The following is a 26,972-nucleotide window of genomic DNA, read 5'->3' as shown; positions in this document are numbered from 1 at the left end:
TATTCTTATTATGACTTATAAAAACCCCTGCTAGGTATTCCTTTTGGATTAATTCTAGAATGACTTTCTGGTTTTTTAATAACTTTAATAATATGAAGTTCAGCTATCTTTCTTTGTTGCTAGGTAACACAACAGTGGATGAGCTAATGATGAGGCTGATGGCTGCAATGGAGATCTTCGGTGCTCAGCAGCAGGAAGACATAAAAGATGAGGTGAGAGCTGGACATCACTCCAGACATCTGGTGAATTTCGAGTAAAGGCCTTTCCAGACAATTAAAAAATATTGGATTCTATTCATAGCACTAGATCTGTCCAGCCCCCAATTCAGCACCAATTGCACATTGTACAACCGGATGCTAAGGAAAACAAGGTTCCTGTGGCTTTAATAGTTGGGCGAAGACGAAGTTTTTGCAGGTTCTTACTGCACAAGTAAGAGAAGTTCCACCTAATGAGCTCTCTTGTACAACTGGACACGGCTACTGTCTTTTTCATCAAGGCACGCTAATACCAGGATGCGCTAACACAGGTGTGGGAAAGCTTTGGTCCTCCAGATGTTGCTGAACTAAAGCCCCCATCATCCATGGTCATTGGCCATGCTTGATAGAGCTGATGGAAGTTGCAGTTCAACAACATTTGAAGGGCCAAAGGTTCTCCACCCCTGCGTGTAATGAACAGGGTCGGGCAGCCATCACCTGTAGCGTTCTAAAAGGGTCAGAGCAGAAGTGAGCGTAGGTGCTAAAAATGAATATATAGCTTTTAAATAAATAAAATAAAAGCTAAGGTTCATTATATGGCACGACATGTTACAGAGGGAAGGGAGCTTTGATAGGTGTTTGCTTTATTTTAAATGGGAAAGATGAACAGGGAAAGATGAACATTTGATACTGAAATGCTACAACAATGAACAGGTAAGAGGTGCTGATATAACACAAAATAAAAATGTAATGGATTGGAGAGAGGAAAGGATCCTAGTATCATAGTCCAATAGGCACCTGTGACTCCTAGAAATTTCATAGCATTTGCAAAAGCAATTTAATGGCTAAATATTGTCTTTGAGTACTGGGGGAAATTATCTCTTGAGGAAATCATCTGAATGTGGGGGGGAAATTATTGCACCTGGAAAGCCACAAGTATTGAACGGCAAATTTAAAAACTGTTATTTACTGTTCATACTGGTTTTCGTAATGTTGATTTTAAAAGAAAGTGTGTCACTGGTTAGCTAAAAAATATGATGGAAATTGTAAATAATAAAGTTGGTAGCCTGAAACATACAACATCACAGTAATGTAATAGAAATAATGGAAATGTTATAGAACAAAATATTTTGGTTGTAACAGAAGTCCATCTCATGTTTTTAATCGACCTTTCACATGTTCAAAGCAGCTTATTATATGGGGAGATTATTCTCATCATTTCTTTCTTACTAGGAATTTGGCTTCACTCTACTAAAAACTTACCACTTCTTTCATTCCTTACCCCCATGATTAAAAATATAGGAAAACAATCATACTTAGTACTCTAGCAAAGGTATCTTTCAGTATATAATAATAAAAATATATATTACTGTACAGGTCTCTTTCATTCAAACTAAATGAGCAAGTATAAAGTTTTCCAGAACTGTCACAGTGTTTCAGTTTTACAAAAAAAAAAAAAGTAGACACAAGACAGGTATACAGTAATGAGACATTTATCTGTTACTCTGTAAATTGGGAGTGACATTTGCGAGTAATGAAGTACTTAGTTAGGAATTTGTAATAATAGGTGTGTTGCCATTCAAGATTATTGTTATCCTGGTTGTAGAGACATTGATTGACAATAATGCACTAAATACATTTTTCAGCCATTTAAGTCTTGTTTCTCATTAGTACAAGATTTAATGATTATTTTATGTAATAATATGAATGTATGTCATCTGCATTTCTATCTACCATATCCATTTCCTCTCTCTACTCTAATTCCTTTCTATTCTTGATAGAATTTTTAGTTATGAGGATTGCATAAATTTATGAAATTTATTGCATAATATCGTTGAATTTTCATTGCATTATAGCAGAAGGTAACCATGAGATGATATATTATTTTTTAAAAAAACTTTCATGGAAACGATTCAGGTCTCAAATGATTGGGCTTTTTAGTATGCAAAAGAGGGCCGAGGTACCCTTGCACTCCCAGAAGGGCTTCTGAGCCAACAGATGCCTCCATTAATGGAAGAAAGGAGGAGGAGCTGCAGCCCTACAGTGCCCCCTGTAAATTGGCTTCAGAGTTTAGAGACCTTCCAGCCCAAAGTGAAAGGTAGCCCAGGGAGCTTTCGGAGGAAGGCAGAATTTGCAATAATTGTCTCTCTCACCATCACTTAGCAGAGGTGCCCCGTGAATCAAAAGCTTTTCTATGATCACAAGGCCAACATCTAGATTCCACTCTATATTGTTGTGCAGATTTTAAAATCATAGTTGCCATGTTTTTAAGTTGCTGGGAACTAATTGTACCTGCCTAATGGATGGCTTGTGAAGATATGTATGGCCTACTCCATTGCCCCATTCTTTGTTACCTTCTGGTTGTTAGGGATGCCTAGGGGTACCATTTCAAAAACTGGTTTTATTTTCTAATAGGCTCTGATTTTCTCTCAATTAGGTCTATTTTCTATGTTAAGCATGGTGCTCGCAAACCCATGTTGTAGACAGTGGGACTCTGGTGCTATAGCCTCTCTCTGGAGTATTTCTGAGAGTAATCAGTCTCCTTCCCTGACCTGCAGTTAGTGAGAACAGGTAGAGTAGCACTAGCACTGCCACTGTCTGTACAATAGGAATGCCAGTTATTTACTGATTGGGGCAGGGGCGGGGAGACTACAGTGTGCCGTGTGCTGCTGATTGGGAAGCTCAACTTGGATTGGCTGAGATATCGTTATAGCCTTGTTCCCTTTCCTTTCAGCTAGCAAGATAGCGTTGTGCACATGTCAAGCCAAATGCAGTCTTCAGCTGTGGTTTCCAGCTGCTTGTCAGCAGCAGCACCGGCACAATGGTCTTACAGTCCCAGGCAGGCAATATAAACAGGCAGTTTATTGAGTCTTTGGTCAACCACCAAACATGGCCGATATAGGCTGTGTTGGTTTATTGACTCACATGTTGGTTTCAAACACCAGGAAGCATAAGATGGCTTCTCACTTTCAGAGAAGTAGCAAAAAATAATTGTGCCAGTAATTCATGCTTCCAGTATTGTGTTTCTGCATCTCTCTTGTGGGTTTTTTTTCCAGGGGAGAGCATGCATACACCTTTCTCCATTTTCACATATCCTGGAAGTACAAAAAAACAGAAGTGGAAGGGTTTTCTTTGGAAAGGCAAAATAGTTAACAACTTAACATAAACATAGTGTCTGCAATTCATTTCAAACCTGTAAGAACATTTGAGGAATAAAACCAGCTTTATTCCTGTGTCTTTAAGAGAAATGCAATTCACTAGATAAAATAATGTGCTAAACAGGTAGTGAAGTAATCCATATATTATGTACTTAGCAAGAGGCGTTGGCATGTGAAAAAAAATATTGTTTTTTCGTGGTTTGCTAGCTAACATGTAACTCTTTTTTATAAGCCTTGTTCCTGACAACTTCTGTTTAAACAGCAACTCCTTTTTCTAGTGAAGATCTTAATGCATTTACATGAACATTCTTTCAAAATGTGACAATAGCAAGCAGGATACAGATTCCGGTTTCTGTTACTGTTTTCCTAGTAACAATTGTAAGCCATCATAAACCACAAAAAGATAAACAGAAAGTTCTTCCAAGGTTTTTGGCTGTTATTTTTTTCTAAGTCAACATGTATATATTTTTTGTACATGGAGGCACAAAAGAATGGTTCTGTAAGTTCAAAGAATATATATTCCAGCTAGGGTGGGGGGAATCGACAATGAACCAGTATGAAAATTTGGAATGTTACCCTTTTCATATATTTATATGCTTAGAAGTCTTTAAATCATGTATAACAATGTGACACACTTTTGCATAGCATTTAACACAGTATCCTTTGCTAGGTGTCATAATGTGGAGCTGGGTTTTTCAGTTAATTGTAGATAGAGGATAGAACTCTTCTAGTATCACTGAGGCTAACTGAAGAAGAAGAAAAGTAAGACAAAACTGAGACATTGCACAGTTTTAGCAAACATGTAGATAGAGGCCTAAAATTCAGGTAACTTAAGTACTTTAGGGAGTGGTGGGTATTTTTCAATCCCACAAGAGTGGCTTCCCATAATTTCTGAGTAGGGTAACAGAGCTAGCACCACTTCCAATGCCCTGTCAGCTCACTCCAGCCTGAGTGGGAAGTAGGGGTGGGGATTCTACCTTTTTTGGTGGGCTGCTTTCCTTCATTTACTCCCTTGCCATTGTGTTCAGTGAGAAGCAATTAGCCATGCCGGCTCTCGGAACGGTGTAGTTGAGGGCTTCTTATGGGCACGTTGGGAATTCAAGAGATCTTGAGGTCTTGCAGATCCTTAGCTGCCCTCGTTTCACTACCTCCACCAGCAAAACACAACCAGTGGGACATCTGCAATGACAGACCTTTCTGTGAGGGTACCAGTGATCTTCTAGCAGCATGAGTGCCATCATACCAGTGGGCTTTCCTTCTCTGATGGAATGGGACTCTGAATCCAGAGGTCCACAGCTGGTCTCCTACTGGCTTTAGGATTACACCCTAAATGCCTGTGGACTAAATTGTAGTATATTACCATAATGAATTGGCAATGTTATCCTGAGCAGTAGCAGCTTTGGAAAAAAGTGAGCCAGAAAAAGTGGCTGTTTCTATCCAGAGGAAGTCCAATTTTAATTGAGAAATATAATTTCCTTCAGTCTCATATTGTTACTGGAGACCTAGCTGGGAGCTCCAAGAGAAATGGCAGTAATTTATTAAGCCTTTTGTGTTTGAGGAGTGTACAGTGTTAAAAAGACATGTCCACAGTTTCATTGTTTACATTTGGCTTTTAACTTGACTGTTGAGTGATGATTCTAGCATTGCATGATAGGCAAGAATAGAGCCTGAATTTGTCACATATGAAACTAATGAGAAGAGATTTGTGATTAAATAATGGTATTACAATTCAACACACCTGTTTTGAGCCTCCTCCTTATGCATTTTTTCCTCTCTTGCCTGAGGAGGAGACTTCTCAATGGATTACAGTAACACTTTTTGACAAGCTTATACAGGGTGGAGTTCCTATGTACTGACAGAACCCATTTGATGATACCTCGATAATGCATTCTTTTTATTTCTGCTGTCAAAATTTATTACTGTAAAAGCATTGACTGTTACACAGCTGGTCTGACTTGTCCACATTTTTAAGTTAAGTAACAGTAGGCCTAACATAATGTTTATTTTTCTTGTTATGCAACATTTAACCCTCGTTGCTTTAGGATAAGATTCATGGTAGATATATATTGTTCTACAATTGCTTGAAAAAACTTCCTTTATTTGCAAATCCCACTTGAAAATGTCTATTCACTTTGACTTCCCATCAGCTGGTTTTTCAATCTTCTTCCTGAAAAACACAGTGTGTGTTTCTTTTACTTAAAAAAACCACCTGTAGAAATAAGAGTAACACTGATAAAGACATGGAGAACTATTCAGGTTCATGGAGAGGAAAAACTTTTTAATGTTTTTATGTTTATTTATCTGGAAATAGGTGGACTGTCAGCTAAGCTTTCAGATTGTGTGATCAGCCATCAACCCATCTTCCTTTCCTGTGAACTTAAATTGAGTAGCTTTATTGTTAAAGGCACAGGAACAGAGAGCGAGCATTTAACAGTGGCCTGGGATACAAAAATTAAGAAGTTGAAAGTTTATAGTGTCACTTTATGTCCAAGTCACAAAAAGTGTTGTTTCACAGATTTTTGCATGCCATCCTGATGTTAAGGCATAGAATCAAGACCAGTAACAAAACAAAACAAAACAAAAGGCAAACCCCACAAAAAGTACCTCAAATTAGCTTATTGAAGCAGTTCAGCCATTTGGGGACAAAGCAAATTGTGATGGGTTTTTAAGAAGTATTTCCAAAATGTAATAGCAAGCAGGGCTTTTTTTTTTTAAGCTGGAACTCGCCGGAACTCAGTTCCAGCACCTCTCAGGTGAGAACCATTGCCATTATAAGAGAATGAGGGAGGTGTTCATGGTGAGTCCCAGCACTTCTTTTTCTAGAAAAATAGTGCTGATAGCAGATAATCTTTTGTTTTTCAGCAGAAATTATGTATTAAATAATTTTATGTGAGAACAGCAGTAAAAGTTAGGCTTTATTTGGGCAGCTTTTATATCATTTAAAAAACAACAACCCACACACTGTATATATATCCATAGATTTTCCTGTGTTAAGCTATAAAATGTACAAGTCTGTCATCTTTGGAGGATCAGGTTAATGTTTTCTATTATGTTGTTTTGTTTAGACAAGCTGGGTGTTTTTTCTTTCACATTCCCATGATTAGCTGCAGGCAGTAATAGTTTTAACTTCAGGTGTGGCTCAATAAAATGTTTGAAATAGATTCTCATCCTTTGTAAACAGAATATGTAGGGTGGGTTCTTTGGTTTCTAGTGCCTTATGTGAACACATAGATTGTTGAATTTCAGGGTATAATGGGCTGTGTGTTGCTCTGAGATAACTCAGCATTTAATTGGGTCAGATATTAATTGAGACTCAAACTCCTCCTTGAGGATGCAGAAAGACAAGCTAGAAACATAGTGTAGAATTTGAGTTTCTAAAACTTAGATTTTGTTTCCTTTTCACAAGAAAGATATTTCCCAAGTTGAGAAGCAATTTAAATCTGACCATTCAGTTCAATAGAACATAGTTGTGACTATCCTTGCTGGATAATAATCAAGTACTTGATGGAACTTTACTCAAGTCTGATTTTTTCAGCATTTTAGTGAAGATGAGGAGAAAATGCCCCACCCAAAGATTGAATGACTTTTGGGAGAGTAAAACTTCAGAACTTTCAGGTGGGAGTAGCCTTATGTTTGAAGATGATGCTGATTATATAATTAAGATTTTATTAGAATTCTTACTGACTCTTCACCATGAGCTCCCAGGTTGGGTCACAACAATTTACAGTTACTGTATTAAAATAAGTTAAAGCAGATTTTCAATCAAGAGTGCGTCCTAAGATGAAGTTGTCAATAGTTGCTGGTGTTTTTTTTAATGGGGGAAAATATTTGACACTGCTTCAAGCAGCAGCCATCCTAGGCATTCCCACTGGGTCAGAATGCTTCATGGGGATGATGCTTATCTGTGCAGGGAACTTGTTGGGAGTGGAGAGATGATAGTGATTTGAGAGGGGGGAATTTCAGCCTGGCCTCAACACAGACTGATCAAAAAAAAATATTTTAAAATAAAATATGAAGGTTTATAAAATTAAAAAGGGGGAAGTTAACTGCAGCTTAGCGGCAGACTGTTTCTTTCCATGGAGTAATCTTGCTGTCACTTTAATTTATTTCTAAAAAGATTTCATACTGATTCCATCAAAGCTGCCAATTAAATGTTGCTATATTGTCATACTGACACAAGATCAATTGTCCAACATCTTGAGGTGGGGGCAGGGGGGTCCTACCCATACAGCATTTCTGAATAACAGCTAAGCAAAGAGAAATTTCAATATTCATAATGGTATATCCAATGGCTAAGCAGTGGAATGCAGAATAATCATGGCATAAGCTGTTCTCACAGATTAAAAGCTCTGTTTTTCATTTTGCTTTATGGATTCATTACTGTTGTGTTTCAAAGACAGCTTGCTTTGGGTCACATTTGAGGCTTATGCACTAGATAGATCTATATATTCCAAAGGTGTATCTTAATAGGTGTGTTGATACCGAACTGTGATCCTCAGGCCTTTTAAATAAGGGGACCTATTGATGTCATTTTCTCTTTATGGGTAACATTCTTCTTCTCCCATCCATAAGCCTCTCCTCTCAACCTCTTGCTCCTTGTCCTTAAAATTCATTGCAAAAAGAGTCACAGAATGAGTGAAAGTGTTTGAAAGGTCAGAAATCGGTGCTCAGATGTCTGTGAGATGCACATTATCTGGTGCAGAATCATTGTCCCCCTCATTCCAGATATTGGGGGTGAGCTGTAAAGAATACATGGTTATTGCTAGCTAAACTATGGGGCTGAGCAAAACATAAGGTTTGGAAAAGATGCATGGTATATGTTACAATTTTTGCATGCATGCAGGTCTAGCAGATGCCCTACGACTACGTTATTGGCAATATATTAATTAATTAGTCAATATATTAATTAATTAACATACTGACTGAGGCCTCAATTTGAAACATATTTACCCCAGAGTAAGTCCCACAGAAAACAGTGAGACTTACTTTAGACTAGACTTGAATAGAATTGCACTACAATCTTGTACCAGGCTTCTGTTGCTGGAAGTAACTCTGGGGAGAGTATGCTTACAGGATGCTCCCACCACCCCAAGGTGGGAGGGTAACTTCCACTGTTTCCTCTTTCCCAACTAGTCAGTTATGTCTGCTGAAAATCTGTTGCAGAAGGTTGGGAGGCTCACAGGAGCAATTTGAGAGAGGATTCAGAGGAAAGGAAAACTTCATCCTACCTTCTGCTGGTACTCCATTAGATCATGGTCCTGTCCATTGACTGAAGGAGCTGTATGATTCATGGATGTCTTATTAGGATGCTAACCAACCCAACCCAACATTATGTGCCACTTTTCCACACAAGTGTTCTCAAAGCAGTTTACTTAAAAAGCTAAAGCTTACAAGGAGCACTAGAAAGCAATTTAAGAGCTTTTTGCCTACCACCACCTCCTGCTGATAAACGGTTCACGTTTTTACTTATAATAATGTCTGGGATATGGACTGCTGTCTTGAGTAAAGCCCAGTAGAACTAACACATTGCTTGAGTTATATTATAGTATCTTGGAGTTTTACTCATAGATTTCATTAAAATTGTTTGTTAGGTTTGTCATTCTCCACCCCACACACTGACTGTGTAAGCTGCTGTGTGTCACTGTTATATAGTAGGAAGGGTGAGGTAAATTGGCTTCCTTCTATCATCTAGTTACTGTTCCAGACAAATTTTGTTTCTCCCAACTAGCCAGGCATTGAGGTACAATTATGTTCACCTGTACTTAATGAATAATAATTATCTAAGTTATAGAGGAAGGCAACTCTTATGAGCTTGTTTGCCCATTATGCTTTTTGAATCTGGGCAAGATTCAACTTCTGGCATTCACATTTTCTCAACAACCGTAAGTGAGCAATATTGCTGGTTGGCTGTCAAGGGAGTGAATGTCATTTGCTTTCCAGTGACCTGTAAAGCCCTTAGCAAGCATGTCTTGAAAAAGCTCCATGTAATTACTTGGAGTAGAACATTTAATGAAACTTACATTTTAAAGGCAACTTTTAATTTTTATCTGCATTCTGAAATTTGACTGTAGATGTTTTTGCTTTGCTATCAGTGTCGAAGAAGAAAACATATGACTGGTATTAAAACTGAGGAGGATAGCTTATATTTACACAAACACTTAGTTTATGAATACAGGTTTATGAATAAGAATAGCCTCAATTTAAAGAGTAGAATCATAGAATTGTAGAGTTCGAAGGGACCCCAAGGGTCATCAAGTCCAAACCCTGCAATGCAGGAATCTCAACTAAAGCATTCATAACAGATGACCATCCAACCTATGCTTTAAAACCTGCAAGGAAGGAGAGTCCACCACCAAGAACTGCCACTCTAGGCAGTTTTTTTCCATTGTCAAACAGCTCCTCCCCTCAGAAAGTTCTTCTTGATGTTTAGTTGGAATCTCCTTTCTTGTAACTTGAATCTGCTGGATTGAGTCCTACTCTCTGGGGCAAGAGAAAACAAGCTTTCATGGAAGAGAAAACATCTTCAATGTGACAGCCCTTGATATATTTGAAGATGGCTATCTCAGTCTCCTCTTTTCCAGGCTAAACATACCAAGCTCCTTCAGCCCTTCCTCCTAAGGCTTGATTTCCAGACCCTTGATCATCTTTGAGTAGGACCATCGCTCAATGACATTTCCTGTATGTGTAGAGTCCCAAGTTTAGTCCTTGACATTTTTGGTTAAAATGACTTTGTGGAACTGATTCCTGCCTGAATAGACACAAATGAGTTAGAATGGTCTTGTATAAGGCAGCTTGCCACTTTATATGTTAAGTTTTAAATGCTTTTCCAAAATGAGAAAATGTTTTTTATTGATGCTCTACTTTCATAGGTACATTAGACAAGTTTACAAAATTAAAATAAAGCACTGAACCAACAAGGGCAAGCAATAAAACAATAGGAAGTAAGGTCCAATTAATTTTTTTAAAAATGCTTATCTTTCTAAAGGCTAGCAGGGAAGAGGTTGTATGAACTTCCTTTGGAAGTGAGTTCCAAAGCACCATGCTGTAGTAGAAAAGGCCCTGCTCCTGAAGGAGTAGATGAAATCCAAAACATGGCATAATCAGCTGGCTTTTAAATGGCAGTAAGAACTTTTTCTCTGTTACAAAGGTTGGTTTGTGCTCATGTTGGTAAGCACTCACTCAGTGCTGTTGCACATCTGATGAAGTAGGTAGCAAGAGTAAAGAAATTAGCTCATACACCTTGTTGTGAAGAGAGGCTGCTGCTGTGCATCATATGAATGATGCTTCATTGAAGCTGTCAAAAGCTGGGTTTTAAGTCCCATAAATAAATAAAATGAAGATCTAACTTTGCAGGTTGTAAGAGGAACTCTCACAGATGAGGAAGAAGGGGAGGAGGGCAGATGCATAGTTTTCTCAGTAAAGGTGGGTCTACTCTGGCATTGCAAAGGCACAACATAATTGCAGGGGGAAGCACTGCAAGAGAGACATGTCCTTTGCTGATGCTCCAAGGGGCCAAGAAACCTTGGGAGCAGGGCTGTTGCTGGCGGTATGCAAATATTTATTTTTGCAAGTATGAAAGGGTATCATAATATTCTCTGTAATCTCACACTGATGAAGTCCTGTACTGCGGATTGCTTACTTTGCAATGCAACATTAATCTTAATTAAAACATAGTATTTAAAAAAAAAAAAACTATGCAAATATTTTAGATAGTTAAATCTCTTACTTAGATAAACAATTTTCCATTGTCTAATCATGAACTTGATTTAGAAGGTACATCTGCTTAGGAAACTGTTCCCTTTGAAATGGAGGTTTAGCTGTGCCATTTCACACCTTTGTCCCAGAGAGGCAGTCATGCATAATGTGTTGTTACATTCCTGACATCCCTTGCATATCCCGTTTAAATAATGCCAAGAAGAAGAAGAAGAACTAAACCTAAGGGAAATGCCTGAAACTCCCTGTCTGTAAAAATACAGTGTCATACTGGTTTGCCAGCTGAGAAGAGGAATAGCCTTGCCACAAGGAACCATGCTCTGGTAACTTTTGATTTGGTTTACTCTAATGCAGTGGTGGCTAACCTGTGGCCTTCCAGATGTTGTTGGGACCCCAGCTCCCTTCAGCCTCAGTCCGTATAGACAGTGGTGAGGGATGATGCTTAGCCACTTCAGCTTGTGCATGGTGCTATCCTTGAAAGCTACTCAGAAGCTTCAATGGGTACAGAACGAAGCTGCTAGGTGGTGCAGCCAGATGGAATTACATTACATTGATTATGTTGACTGCCATTTCACCTGAAGCCCACTTTTTGGTGCTAGTGCTTACTGTTAAAGCAATATATGCCTTGGGACCCACATACTCTGTGCCTTAAGAACCTTGGAGGAGAGCCTTCTCTGTGGTGGTCTCCCACCTTTGAAATACTTCTCCAAAGGACATTAACTTGTGCTGACTTTATAATAATAGTCTGTGTGCCATGTCAAAATATAATTGTTTGCCAAGGAATTTGGAAGCTAGTCTTGAAAACCATTTAGTCTGCTCTGAGTGAGTTTCATTGTCTCTAATTCTTTTATGAAAATGGTTGCCTTATTTTATGTATGATACTGTATTGATATAGCAATGTTTAATTTTATTTATGCCTATTGTCTACAGCCCTTTTATCTATAAGAATGAAGGGCAGCCTAAATCTTCAAATTATTCAGCTGGATTTCAAATACAATTTATTTAAAGCTGTGAAATCATCGTCATCAGCTGTATAATTATATTGTTACAAAAGTGAAGCATTGCTGGCTTTATTTATGTCACAAATATATATTTGCCAAAAAATAATTTTTAATAACCCACTGATTTTAAGTGGTGATTTAGAGACTTATCAAGGCAGGAGTAGTCCTTAGTGTGAAATAATTTAGTACCTTTATTCCTGCCTAAATAAATCCTGTTTAAACGCTGGGGTGTATGACAAATACAAAGCAGCAACAAAGACTGGTCATCAGTGGTTAGGCTATTTGGATCATGTGTCATCATGCTCATGTCTCATGCTCAAAGACAGGGCCATTCACTTCCTAGCTCCTTTCACTCAAGTGGTGCAGTGCAAACTTGGCAGAGAGCAGATGTACTCCAGGTGATTGAAGCAAGAGAGTTGGTACTAGGGAAGGCAACAACAAAAGCACTTTGATTGAGAAGAAAGTTCCTTTTCTAACCCCAAATATGTGAATCAGTGAGATTTTTACCATGAGCAAATCTGATGGAATCAAGCAGCATGATAACACTTGCTTAGATCAGCTAGAGCCTATTTTCTGGCCTTAGAAACTGAACTTGCCTCCCATTCCTTTATTTGTCATTTTGTCCATATTTGGAATTTAGAGTAGCCACATCATGGAAATAAATCAATTGGTTTTGTTACCCCAGAGTTCTGTTTCTGTTTCTACTACTAATGTCTTCAGTTGCTTTAGAGGTGATTTAAATTGGTAAGAGACTGTTGCAATTTGAATAGTTTTTCAGATCCCTACAAAATGAGCCCAAGTTGAATATACAGATTTTCTAATAGGCTACTGTCCAATGCATACTTACTTTGGGAGTAAGATCCATTGAATTTAGTAGAACACACTTCTGCATAAACATGCATAGGATCAGACTCCATATAATGTGACTAACCTGAATGGCATAGTGACCTAGCTTAAAAATAATAATGACAGATTATGGTTTCTTGGTTTATTAGGCTTTTTATTTGTTTTGTTTTTATTGTTAAGCTAGATGCTTTCTTCTAGTTCTTCATTCTGCAGTGGAAGAAGCAATCACTTGGGATATTAATCCAAACATTATTGCCACCTAATAGAGGAGCCCATGTGGTCTAGTGGTTAGAGTGTTGTACTAAGATCCGGGAGACCAGTCACTGTCTCTTTGCCTAACCTACATTGCAGGGGTGTGGGGAGGAGAACTAAGTATGCCACATTGAGTTCCATGGAGAAAATATGGGATATGAATGAATGAATAAATATTATACATAATTTTGGGGTCCTAATCTGATTCTTGGCCTTCTTTTCCCATACCAGGATGAACGTGAGGCCCGAGAGAATGTGAAAAGAGAACAAGATGAAGCTTACAGAATCTCTCTTGAAGCCGATAGAGCAAAGGTATGTACAGTTCTATACTAGAGAATGTGATTTAGTGATGAATTAAGATATTTTTATGAACTCTTTTGAGACCAGGAATTACATTATGATATTAAGCTTACTCTCTAGTTGAGAAAGTGTGGCGGCCATGGGTGGTGTTATTTCTAAATTTGTATCTATACACACGCTCATCAATATATGCAGATTTTATGCAAATTAGAGTCTTCTTTTGCCCTTCCTTCTTGTGATGCATTTCTCCTTTTTCTAGTAATCCAAAAACAGCCTCCCTCTGAGAGAAACCATGAAAACTGTGGAACATTCACAGTTTGGACAACCAATATTTTGCATGGCATAATTTGTAGGAAAATGAGGGCCATTGGAATATGATAGTGTACCTTAATGATAAATGATATCTGAAGTGACTTGTTTATTTCATCTCTGCAGAGAGAAGCACAAGAGAGAGAAATTGCAGAGCAGTTTCGTTTGGAACAGATTAAGAAAGAACAGGAAGAAGAACGTGAAGTGAGACATTTTACTTTGAACATATAGTTAGTGGCACCCCTATGTTAATTTGCACACATAATCACAATGGCAGTGTCAAAATATAAATATAAATCCATCAGTGTATATTCTATTTAAAAAACTCTGCTTGTACAAAATGGCTTCTGTCCCTCTCTAAAATAAATACTGCCCATATAGGTGCACTGTTATTGTGCTACATAACCTTTCTTTTGGATACAATGGCCTTTTATAAACTGTTTTCTTACTGAGAGCTGCAGAACCAGTCCTCATTTCAACCTGCAACTGGCCTCCTCGATTTAATGCAGATTGCTATAATGAAAAGAAAATAAGATATATTTGTATAGCAATACAAAAGCATTGTTCGCCATGCTGTTTACTAACACTCCCCATGTCCAAGTGCATGGATTACCTACAATCTCTTGTTGTGCAATAGTGTTTGCTTACCTGACAGACGTTTGGCTTAGCCTGTCTATTTGAAAATCATCCACCCTATTCACGTTCTGAATATATATTTTTAATCAATAAAATGCAGATCCATGAGTTGTTAACTTTACTCTAAGCATCATTGTCCTTTAAGTTAGTTCCGCTGGTGTAGAATATCCATTGTAAATAGCTATTTTTATGCTTTAGTACTGGAGACTGGTTACTTTGAGGGGGGGTGGAGTATTGTTTGCACAATGAAAACAACTCTAATGAGCTACTGTTGTTTGTTTTCCTCTGATATAATGGCTTGGGTTTAGTAAATAATGTTGCATCTGTTGTACAGCAATGGAAAATGTCAACACACAAGGATAAAAAGCAGGTGCTTGAGTAGAAAACATGGACAAAGATAATAAAAAAATACCCTTTTTTAAAAAAAAGACCACTAGACCAAAATACATTTTAAGGATTGGTTCCACAGAAACACAAGCAAAATTGAAGAAGGGTGTTTTGGGCCCTTCCTCCCCACTAAAGCCTCCTACGCACCCCAAATAATGCTCCTGATAGTTCAGTGACCCTATGAAATGAATGGAAGAGGGTACAAGGGGGTTGCAGTCGGACGCTGGAATTGGGCAAAATTTGAGAGGGCTGCCTTGCACAAGCATAAGTGCTTGGATTCATGCTTTGTCCTGTTGCTCCTTGATTCTCGTTATGATTGATATCTCAGTCGCTCATATAGCTTTTCAACTTTCTGTCCACCCCAGTCCTGAACCCACTGGGCAGAATCTAAAGAAGCTTGAGCATTCCGAAGGCTGACTAAAATCATTGGAATTTCATTACTCAGTTCATACATTTAAAAGATCTAGCAGGCAGCAATATTATTTTAAATCAAATTTATTTATAAAAGTTTTGTTTAATGTAGTGCATATCTTCGAAGTAGCTTCATTTCAATGAAGTTATATAAATAGCAAGTCCCACTGAACTCACTGAGGCTAACTTTTGAATAAACATGTATATGATTGCACTGTTAGTGTATACCTGAAAAGCAGCTTCATATTAGTTAACGGTGTTATCTTGTACATGTCTGCTCAGAAATTAGCCCCACTGAGTTCAATGGGTCTTGCTCCCAGAATAAGTGTATATATAGGATTACTCAAATTATTGTTCAGATAATTTTATTGCAGGTTTCTTTGTAAAGAGTTCAGGTGTTTTTTTTCATTATCTGGTCTTGTGTATTTATTGTGTTATCTGGTCAAGCATTTTGCCTATGAGACGGTTACAGGATTTTAATTAATTAATTAATTAATTAGTCTAAATATTTAATGGTTTTGATTTTATGCTTTAAAAAGCAATTTGGCACTTGACAATTATTCACTCAATCAAAATTCCCTAAGCCCTTTCTGCCCAACAATTAAATTACCTATCACCACTATGCAGTAAACTATAGGTTTAATAATGTGTTATAAGAGGAGGATTTATTTTAATTAGTTGTTTTCTGAGCTGTTATTAAGAAATGAATAAAGATGGATGTGATATTGAAATATACATCACAGAACTGCATTGTGGAAACGAAGTTCTTCTGACACAAGATGTCAACCTGAATACTTGGAGAAGAATTTGCTTTCCAAAAATGGGGCTTTTGCATGCTTAAAATTAGAAATAAATAAGAGAAAAGCATTTTCCTCCTGCTAGCCAAGTTTATGGAGGACAGGCCAAAGGAAACAGGACCTCCAGCACTGCCATACCATAATAAGGACAGGACAGCACTTGACTCTTGGCAGAGTAAGAGCCAGGTACCAAGAGCTAGGAGTTAAGAGCCAGGTGCAGTAGCCCAAAGTTACAGTCTGAACTATAAATCCTTTATCATCCTTCTAAGTCAGGAGAAGTTGATAGGCAGCTACTTCTCTTGAGTTGTAGGGTCTGTGCTGCCTTGTTCACTCAGGATGGAATCTCAGTGATAAAACTAAGGAGAGACTGTCTGCTTCCCAGGATTAGTATATGGTTCCTAGGATCAACATGGTTCAGCTCATTGTCAGAATAGAGGTGAGTCCAGTATCTCAAAGGACACAGGAGTTGTGCATCCCATTATTTTGACCACAAACATGTGCAGGAGAGATGTGATAATAATAATTATTTTATTATTTATACCCCACCCATCTGGTTGTGTTTCCCCAGCCACTCTGGACAGCTTACAGCATATCTAAAAACATAATAAAAACATCAAGCGTTAAAAACCGCCCGATACGGGGCTGCCTTCAGATGTCTTCTAAAAGTTGTGTAATTCTTTATCTCCTTGACAACTGAAGAGAGGGTGTTCCACAGGGAGGGCGCCACCACCGAAAAGGCCCTCTGCCTGGTTCCCTGTAACTTCGCTTCTCACAGTGAGGGAACCAGCAGAAGACCCTCGGAAGAGGACCTCGCTGAGCGATGGGAGTGGAGACGCTCCTTCCGGTATATATAGCCTAGATGTTGGGAAAATGTTGCAACATGTAGTAAGAGGTTGCCTATTTCCTAAGACAAGTTGCTTCACAGAATGTAATAGAACGTAGTCAAACATCTTGGAGAGAAGGCCTTTTTGACCATAGCAGAAAAACAACCACAAAATCAGGTGCTTGAAAGAGATTGATTTCTGGGACAATGCATCTGGGACAATTTGCAACAGGAAGAAGCTACACTGGTTTATGCATTTAATTAAAATTACTATTCAAAGCTTGCCCCCCCAAAGTCTTATTCCAAAATGTGTTAGGCCTGAAATAGATTCATCTTCAAGCACTTTGGAGTTCCTTCCTCTCTCTTTTCCAACCATAGCAGCCATTGATGGGACATTGAGTTAAAATTAATCAGATACAATGCAGTGGCAGTCTCAGTAACTAAGCTACAGAAAGAAAAGGGAAAGTTGCTAAAAACCTATGTGTCCTTCTTCTTTCTTCAGGCTATTAGGCTATCTCTAGAGCAGGCTTTGCCTCCAGAGCCAAAAGATGAGAGCCCGGAATCAGTGAGTAAGCTGCGTATCCGAACACCTAGTGGAGAATTCTTTGAACGACGTTTCCTTGCCAATAGCAAGCTGCAGGTCGTCTTTGATTTTGTGGCTTCCAAGGGATATCCTTGGGAAGAATTCAAGCTACTAGGGACTTTTCCCAGGAGAGACGTAAGTAAAGGAACTTCCTTTGGCATTCCTATTCTGCTTATTTATCAAGTTACAATGTATGGGTTGTTCCGCATACCTCAAGCACATACAACTGTTGTGCGTTCTAATCCGTCTGCAGCAAAATGATTTGCACGTAATAGTACAGCATGGGTAAATTATGTTTGTTCTAGTACTGAAAAGCCGCCACCCCTGCTCATGTGAATGCTCCCCTAGCATATGAGTAATAAAATAGAAATGTGTATTTGAAAATGGATCTCAAACTAAGACTGACTGCCTCCACTTCTAACATTATCTTATGCTTTGATTACTCTTGAGTATTTTGTGTGTACACATAGTTAAAATGTCCATATTCTCCTTCAAACTGAAGTCAGTTTAACTCCATGTCATTTGTGACCATTTTGACTTGGCTCGAGAGCGGATAACATTTGTTGTTGTGTGAAAACATAGCTCTGTTGGTTAGAGTGTGACATCTTTAACAGAGTCCCATATTGTGTTGTTTTTTTCACGTAGCTTGGCCCAAACTGAATTACCTTGCTTTCATATTTGCTTTTGTAGAAGCAGCAATAAGCATTCTTCTCTAATGAGTTCATGGCCTAAATGCAATAAGCCTGCCTGAAGTCACTGGGCTGCTTCACACATAACACTAAACCGTAGCTTTCATGCTTTTCCGCACCCCCTTCTTGTTCTATGCGTCCATAGGAATACGTCTTCTCATTTCAGTTAATCTCAGTCTGGTGTTGTGTGACAGCCAGGGATCCTGGTTTAAAATGAATATTGGTCAGTTGCTAAACAAGCCAACTTCAAGCTGGCCATTGTTAAGTAAGCCCACTATTTGCAACTAGCAATGCGCAAGTTCTTGCTAGTTATGCCTACTACTCTGTAGTATTTGTGAATTTGCTATCAGGATAAAAGGCTTTGGCTGCTTTCTTATTCCTATACTATTTTGTCCTCACCGTTTTCTCGTTAAGAATATGAATTATGCTGCCATTTTTACAGTGAGATACTCTGAAAAACCATTCGTTACTTTTGGATTAGCATATACTTGTAGCATCTGTAATCAACCTTTGTGGGGGATTTATAATTTTGTACTAAGTAACATGCATTTTTTCCATTTTGTTTCTCATTGCGGCTGAATAACATTCGGGGGCACAACTTTCTGGGAAACTCTGTTTCTAAATGCTTCTAAGGATGTGGGACGCTGGCAGCTATTGTGGCATTGGGCCTTTTTTAAAAATTCTACAAACTTATGCAATCTGAATAATTTGCCTAATAATACATCATGAGACAGAAATTGTTAAATTTGTGGGGAAACCTCAAACCCATTCTGAAGTCAGAACAAACTTTTCAGAATAATACAACAAGATACAAATTTTCTAAATGAGCAGAAATTATTGCAGGCATTAGAATTTGTAATGGTTTGGTTTGGAATCCTCTTTGTTCCCATCATTTAACCCCCATTCCAGCTAAGAGACTTTCCAAAGTTTCCCTAGCTTTTCACACTGCTGTTTATCAATGCTCTAGCAAGAGCTTTAAACTCTTCTCCTTCGAAGTCCTTCCACAGCATGTTCCTCAAGGTTCTCCTATTACTACTTAAGGTGCTTCTGTGCTGTTTTTTTTTAAATATGAGAATTTGTAATCCTGTGGAACAGCTGCCTAATTAAGTATTGAATACTCTTTTTTCACAGTCTGAATGATAGTGATCAGCAGTTGTAATGTGGCATCAGGTAGTTCCTTTTAATTATAAAGTTAACGGTCTCATCCTTTACACTCTGAGCTCTTCCTGCAAAATACTAGGCCATTTGACTATAATAGGCTTTTATATGGAGCTGAGTACACTCCAGGACTAATCACATAAGATGCTGTATGATTAAGGAATTGTAAATGTTAACCATTTCTTAAATGTTATGAAACACCTGCTTGCTGCAGAACAGCCTTGAGCAACTAATTTCTAATCAGTGTTGTTGTATATTTGTTTGTTTGTTTGTTTATTTGCTTTATCCTGACGGTCTAGAGCAGGCGACAGGGTTTCTAATTTCTGTCACCCTTCATCATTTCAGACTTCAGGCATAGCTGTCAAAGTTTCCCTTTTTAAAAAAAGGAATTTCCCTTATTCCGAATAGGATTTCCCTTAAAAAGGGGGAAAAGTTGACAGCTATGGCTCAAGGCAGAGCACAACAGTGCAAGACCCTCCCCGAACAGCATGGGAGGGAGTGCTCCTCCCCTCTTCTCTCAAGATCAAAGGCAATATATTTTAAACAAACATATAGCTACAGTTATTAACCATATGTACAAAGCCAGTGCTTTTTAGTACTCAAGCAAACCGCTGGGTCTATGAAGTCTGAAAAAGTGAACTTGAGCTTAACTTCTATTGAGTTGTTTTTTTTAATTTGAGTCCATCCCCATTCAGTTTATTCAAGGGTCTTTCTAGCATAGTCTGCTCAAGCCTCTTCTTAACTTTGCACTTCTAACAGTATCACTATATTTAGACCGAAATCCCCTGACAGGATAAGAATAAGAATTGTAAAGTTCTTTGTACATTGAAAAGTGCTCCAGAAGGTGTTAATTCTTAATAATACTGAAGTACAAAAATAATGATACAACTCTGTTTTAATTTCTCTGTCCTGTTTATTATGTTTTGGGAATTTGCAGTTCAAAATGACAGACAATTCCTACAAAACGAAGGATTTGTGCTCGTTGCATTTGTTTTACAGGATTTCCCCCCTCAAAACAGCAAAGAAACGTGTAATAATGCAGATGAGTCAACTCTTGTAGATAGTATAAAATGTCTGTGAAGGAATCCCATTATCCGCTAATTAGGTTTATCCCCATCCAAGCATGTAATCTCATTTTCAGTGGAACCAAAGTGGAAAAAACCATTCAGAGATGGCAGCCATGTTACAGATCTTCTTCCTTCCTTGAAAAAAGCTGAAGCAAAGATTTTATAGCTAAAGCGTGATGTTTCTCTAAATACCTAAAGATCTTCTTTAACAGTTTTCTTATGCTTTAAGAATAGTGTTACCACTAGCCTTTGCTTTTTTAAATTTAAATTTTAATAGTATTCCATTGAGTTAGATCTCTGTGACGCTGTGGAAGGAAGAATGCCATCAAATGGTATAACTTTTTATTCAAAGTTATAACCTGCAACATTCTTAAGTCCCATTTGTACTCTTAGTTTAATTCTGACTGTGTAATGTCATGATCGAGTATTTATTTAACTGATTGTGAAAGGTTAAAGGGGACTTGTTGCAAGTAGTATCTGCTCATGATCTACCCTGAAAAAATACAGAAGATAATGTCCTTAGGCAGCCACTTTAGCTTTGCCCCCGATAGTGTGTGAGTTGATTTAACTTACACCGTCAGTGCAATATGCTGCAGTTACTGGGGCATAAGCAGATGGATCTGCAGCAACCGGGCAAATAGGATAGTAGTAGCTTAAGGTAACAGAAGTGTTCAGTAATTTGGATGGCTTTGATATTTTCTATGCAAAAGAGAAGCTTTGAGCAGGAAGAATATTCACAGAATCTCTTGTCACTCACTCACTCACTCTGTCACTCATTCACATTCACATACACATACAAACACCCAGCCATTCAGAGAATATGTTCCCAGAGTGATGGCATTACCATACTATTTAGCCAATGAGATTTGGCTATAGAATGACATCACAGAATGCCATGGTAGCACTCCCTTTGCCATCACTTAAAATAGAGGGGGCAAGTATGAAGAAGCCTGCCCCTGCTTTTTACTTGGTTGGATTAAACAGTCACCTGCCTTAACATGCTGCGATAGTTTGATTGTTGACTAATGCAACAAAATAGACATTAGTCCAGTTGCCTCAGCAGTAGACAGGATTAGTGCAGCATTGGTCTAGTTGCCCTGAATCAATGTAATTTGAAATCTGTTGCTAAGAATTGTACAAATTCAGCACACCCAAAATGAGATGTAACATTGCTCTTCTAGACATCTCAAATTATGGAAACTTTGAAGTGGCTTAGAATACAGCACACTGCTTTGACAAAATGGTTTGTCAGTAGCAAAATATGAGTAAGGCCACCAGTCTAGGTATCCCAATAAATATTGAAATAGGTTCACGTCTCCAGTAAATATGAATTCATTAATTCCTTCTTGTACATTCCAGTCACTTGAACATATATCCTTGGCTGACAAAGTCAGTATCATAACCCTACTGTAAATACAAACTTCTACAGTAAATACAAAGATTAACTTATTCTAGAGATAACTTGTAGCTTTTAAAATATCAGTGACATCCTGAAGCACCTAAAATGGGAAAGACACTATGATAGGTATTACCTGCATTGGTGTAGAGGGTTAAGCCAACTTCTCCTTACTCTCTGACTCAATAAAAATATACAATAAATGCTTACAACTCCATTTTGAAATCATTAACAACTTGGAGTTGTTTGCAACTGTATAACAAGGTTAAAGAGCATTAGAATGCTGTGGAATACTTGTACAGTGGTACCTCGGGTTAAGTACTTAATTCGTTCCGGAGGTCTGTTCTTAACCTGAAACTGTTCTTAACCTGAAGCACCACTTTAGCTAATGGGGCCTTCTGCTGCCACCATGCTGCCGGAGCACAATTTCTGTTTTTATCCTGAAGCAAAGTACTTAACCCGAGGTACTATTTCTGGGTTAGTGGAGTCTGTAACCTGAAGCGTATATAACCTGAAGCATATGTACCCCGAGGTACCACTGTACATCCTTTGCCATTACCATTTGTTATGGTTCAAAGTTGGTGCCAGCATCTGAAAGAGAAAAGAGAGGAGAGTTCAGTGCTTGTTTCCACAGAAGTCTTAACGTTGCCTGGTCCTCATTTCAGATGGCATTTAACAGCTCTATACGCTTATTTAAAGTATGTGTTCAAATGCTCAGACGTACTTAGAAGTGCACCTAGACGCATGTTTCAACATTCACCTATATATGAGTATGCTCAAAATGGGGATGGGGGTAGGAGCATGCATGCAAGGCTTCTTACAGTGTGCTTGCACCTTTTGCTCTCCCTCAGTCCTCAGCCCTCTCTGTGTTGAGTAGTGCCAGTGTGGTGTAATGGTTAGGGTGTTGAACTAGGACCCAGGAGATCAGTGTTCCAATCCCCACTTTGCCATTTAGCTTACTGGGTGACCTTGGACCAGTCACTGCCTCTCAGCCTAACCTACCCAACAGGGTGGTTGTGAGGATTAATTTAGGAAGGTGAGAACCATGTATACCACCTTGAGTATAAAGTCTTGCACAATCTGTTTCAAAGTTCCTGCTTTTGTGAAGAGTAGAAGCACCCTGCAGACCTTCCTCACTTAGCAGAGGGAAAGTCAGGGACTGAGCCCTCTATGACAAGGTGAAAGGTGACGTGGGAGGCTGCAGGGTGAATGGCAGGCCAACCAAAATTGCCTTCCCTCCTCTTCCATTTACAAAAACATCAATCAGTCAGTCAAAAGATCTTCAGTGAGTGGAAGAACAGCAATTCCATGTAATTAGACATATATGATGCTGGAAATCTCCAAAGCGGAAGGAAATTGTAGAAAGTCATGTTCCCCCTTTAAAAAAAAATAATCCAAAAGAAACAGTGCAGTAGTATCTTTATGAGGACCACCTAAAAGATCTTAGAGAAGTGAGCAAGCCATCGAAAACTTGAAAGCTTGATCACTGTTTGTGACCTTTTAGTTGGCTCTAATAAAGATAATGTTTGACTGTTTCTTTTGCCTGTGAGAAATGATATCCTTTTATTGCCAGGGTGACAACTCAAGAGAGGTGGAGTTGACCACTCAAGAGAGGTTATGACACTGGGTTTTTGTATGGCATTTGAAACACAGACAAGGCTCCTTCACATCTCCCAAGAGCTCCGGCATGTCTTAACAGTCTGCACCTGCAATTTTCCTTTGTAATAAAAATTAAACCCTGTTTTTTTCCCTGCCCTGCATTTCCTCTTTAAAAGTACACCAGTGAACTCCATTTATCAGAGAGTATGTATTTTACAGACTGTGTACTGGGGACTTAAGCTCTTTATTTACTGTATCTGGAAGCCTTAGTAAGCTAGGACGTCTACAGTATTTCACATTTATTTATCTGAGCTGTAGCTTAGGATCAGGTGGCAGTTAAGTCACTTAAGGTTATTCAAATGCATCTAAAATGTTGCTTAATAATTCAGAACCAGTTTGCTCTGTTTAGAGTATTATGCTTTTAAAAATCCCTTTAATTAGTCAATTCCAACAGCAGTTTAAATAAACAAGAAGGGGGGGTAACTATCTCTCTTTCCTCCCTTACAAAGGAGTAGTTAAAATAAATTTAATCTGACTGAAATAATATAGTTCATCCACTCAAGAGAAGGATTTAGGCTGGTTTAGAGCCAGATTGTGTCTAGCAATGGCATGACTATAAAATACAGGTTAAAGATTAAAAACACTTCCGCCTTCACCCTTCTTCCCTTTCCTTGGTTTTGTTTTTGGTAAGAAGCAGGTGTTGGTGTTGTTTTGTACAGTTTATGCACTACAGAGGGGAGCTTGATGTTGCAAGCAAGAAGCTATAGTGCAATGTGTATCATATTTCTGAATTCAGGAATTGTGTATTTCTGAATTAGTCTACTATCCACAGTAGCTATCAGGATACCTATGGAAGGAATGACTATGCTGTTATTTGTCTCCAATATTTGATATTCAAATGCTTACTGCTGTTGACCATGCACAATTTGTTTTTGTTTATGCTTTCATGACTAATTGTCATCGATCTAGCTTCCATAATTTTGTTGATAATTCTTTTTTAAAAAATCCATCTATGTTAGCAGCCAGAATAGCAACTTGCATTAGTAATTTCCATACATTTATGGAAAAAAGTTTTCCTTTATTCTGTCTTGAACCCACTGCCAATGATCCCAGACATACTTTTAGTAACATGATAAAGACAAATCTCCCTCTTCTGTATTGACACTTTTCATAATATATGTCTACACAGAAATAAGTTCCAGTGATTGCAACCTGCCACCTTTTTCTAAATTGCTTCTGGAGCTGAAAAGAAATACTGAATAGTCTAAGCTGAGTGCTAAATACTCAGTGGGCATCTTAATTTGACAGTTCGTTTCTCAGAAAATGACCAACTAAACATGTTGAACACTACATACAGCTGTCTACAAGATGAAAGTATTCTGTTCAAATGCACCACCAGTCTCTTCTCTCTTCCACCCACCCCCAATTTTCACTATGGTCCTTTCTCTCAACTGGTTTCAAACTTTATTTGATTAGTGTGTTGTCTGATCATTCTCAGAAGTTGGGGGAAGTTGCCTCTTTGTGTCACCTGTTAAACAATCTTGGGGTGTGTGCGCGTATGTGTTATTTTTTTCTCATGCTTAGCTTTTATTTTATGAATTTTTGCTAGAAGAAAGAAAGTGTAGTAGCAAAATGCCAAGAAATAGCCTTGGCAACATTAAGATATTAACATTGCTGTGTCTGCTAACTAGAAAATTTAATGATCTCCTGCTGTTTTGGTAATTGGACAAGTAAATGCATCTTAATAAGGCTCTGATCCTCAAAGTGATCCTTCAGCTCTAGCCCTGTTCATTCCGATGGGGTTTGCACTGCCAGAACTCTTTAAGAATCTGTAAATTGCCACTGCATTTTTGTATACATGTTATTGATTTAATCTGTATATCAGTCAGTCATATTGTAGCATCTGCACATCTTCTGTTCACCATTCTAAATGTTTTAGAAACACTTCCCTACATTGATAACTAGAAATGTGCGTTCAAATTAAAGGCCAATCCCTTCTTAGCATACAGTCTATATTTAGTCTTCTGTGTCTCAAACTCTGTTTGGTTTGAAAACATTCATATATAGCTTTTTTCATAGTTCAGCACAGGTACTTTCACTTATGGCTTCAGATATTCTCATGCTCAGAAAATGGAGGGAATAAAATATTTTCTTAGCATCTTACAATGCATATATGTTAATTGTTGAACTGAAATAATTCACAAGCCTATAAAGTGAGTGCATAGTGCACTGACCTTTAGCAACCCACAGAGGAAAATGTTACACTAGATTTCATTTTAGAAGCACTCAAAATTCACAGTTGTCATCATCATTATCAACATTCCTCAGCAAAATCGTTGTGCCAGCCGTTGTCCTTGACAACTGTAAAAATGAAGTGCCAGTGTAAAGTTTCCAACACATAAACATATTCTTTTAGTTAAATTAATATCCCAAGCTTCCTCCCCAAAGGAGCTCAGGGTGCTAAAACAATAAAGATGAACAATAAAATAGATGGATAATAAAAGTTGAAACACTGTATAATTCTACTAAATATTTCCTCCAAATACTATGAAAAGTCCCCGTTTTCAAGAAACTGGGGGAAAAACTCTTAAATCTCATATGAGGCTACTTTCGTTCTTCCCATTTTGTCTTGCTGCTAATGCTTACAATGTTGTTCTGTTTGTAGCAAATGGGTAAATATATTTTAATTTTTAAAATTAAAGAGATTAAAATATATTTTAATATTTTAATCTCTTCATCTGAATAGGTTGTTAAACTAGACAAAATGTCTGAATAGGTTGTCAAACTAGACAAAATGTTTAAAGGAATTTCCCCTTGGACCATCACATAAAGGACATTTCCCTATATTCTCCACCTGTTTCAAATTCCAGATGCAAATCCATTGGGAGATAGGTATCTGCTATCCAGAAGGCATAATCTATAGGCGTTCTAGAAGAGCCCAAAATAGAGGGGAAACCTTCTGTTCTTCTAGATTTCTACATGTGCCAAAATGGCCTTTAAGTAGTTTGCAACTATAAAATCCATCCATAATTAAAATACACAATAGAAATTCCATCAGAGCATTAAAACATCCTAAATTAAAAATTATAAACCTTTTAAGAAATTTCTTCAAGCCTAGGTGAGTAAAAGACAGTAGTACCAAGCTATTTGCATACATTGATGCAAATGTTTCTCCCATGTGTTGCAGGGGAGCATGCATCCTAGGTTTCCAGTCTATGGACTATGTCATGTGTTTAGATGTCATTTATGTAGGATAGGTGTGAATAGGCAGCCTGGCTTTACTCCTCTATTGACCATCATGTGTTTGGTGAGATTCCTCTGCACCATATCTCACTCCTTATATTAGGGTTGCCATATTCCCAAAGGTGAAAATCCAGACAAAGTTGCTGAGCTTTCGGGGGGAACATACCCCCCCCAAATATCATTTGGGGGCTTTCCTTTTATTTTCCCTGATTATTATTATTTTTTAAAATAGCTCTACTTACCATACATCCGGGTTTTCCTGGACATTTTGCCAATTCAGCAAAAATCCGCCTGGATGCCATTTAGCATAGCGATTTCAGGACGTGTCCAATCAGACCCTGTAAAATAAGGAATAGAGCAAATGTGCTATAATTTCCCCTGAAACTTGTTTATTCCTCATAAATCCTTTT

At 38.1% G+C, this 26,972-nt stretch overlaps 1 protein-coding gene and 1 long non-coding RNA gene across 7 annotated transcripts in view; one reads left to right on the top strand and one right to left on the bottom strand.

Moving 5' to 3' along the window:
- The window catches only part of FAF1 (Fas associated factor 1), a 169,545-nt gene that overhangs the window by 134,855 nt on the left and 7,718 nt on the right, over positions 1-26,972 (top strand). Inside the window, exons 15-18 of the mRNA XM_079980352.1 lie at positions 124-212; positions 13,396-13,476; positions 13,900-13,977; positions 17,330-17,545. Of these exons, the coding sequence (XP_079836478.1) occupies positions 124-212; positions 13,396-13,476; positions 13,900-13,977; positions 17,330-17,545 (464 nt within the window). The remainder of the gene's footprint in view (positions 1-123; positions 213-13,395; positions 13,477-13,899; positions 13,978-17,329; positions 17,546-26,972) is intronic.
- The window catches only part of LOC307218328, a 64,011-nt gene continuing 43,293 nt past the window's right edge, over positions 6,255-26,972 (bottom strand). For 4 of the 6 annotated variants that reach the window (XR_013839898.1, XR_013839900.1, XR_013839902.1 and 1 more), the window contains 4 exons: positions 26,805-26,900; positions 22,280-22,311; positions 14,223-14,286; positions 6,255-10,100 (listed from right to left, as the gene is read on the bottom strand). This is a non-coding gene — a long non-coding RNA (uncharacterized lncRNA). Of the gene's footprint in view, positions 10,101-13,850; positions 13,894-14,222; positions 14,287-19,604; positions 20,471-22,279; positions 22,312-26,804; positions 26,901-26,972 lie in introns of those variants that run through there. The other 2 variants (XR_013839899.1, XR_013839901.1) reach the window with 2 other exon arrangements.

This window comes from Podarcis cretensis (genome assembly GCF_951804945.1).
Source record: "Podarcis cretensis genome assembly, chromosome: 6".
Classification (NCBI taxonomy): Eukaryota; Metazoa; Chordata; class Lepidosauria; order Squamata; family Lacertidae; genus Podarcis; species Podarcis cretensis.
The sequence above is the reverse complement of the archived record's forward strand: the minus strand, read 5'-3'. Positions and strand labels throughout refer to the sequence as shown.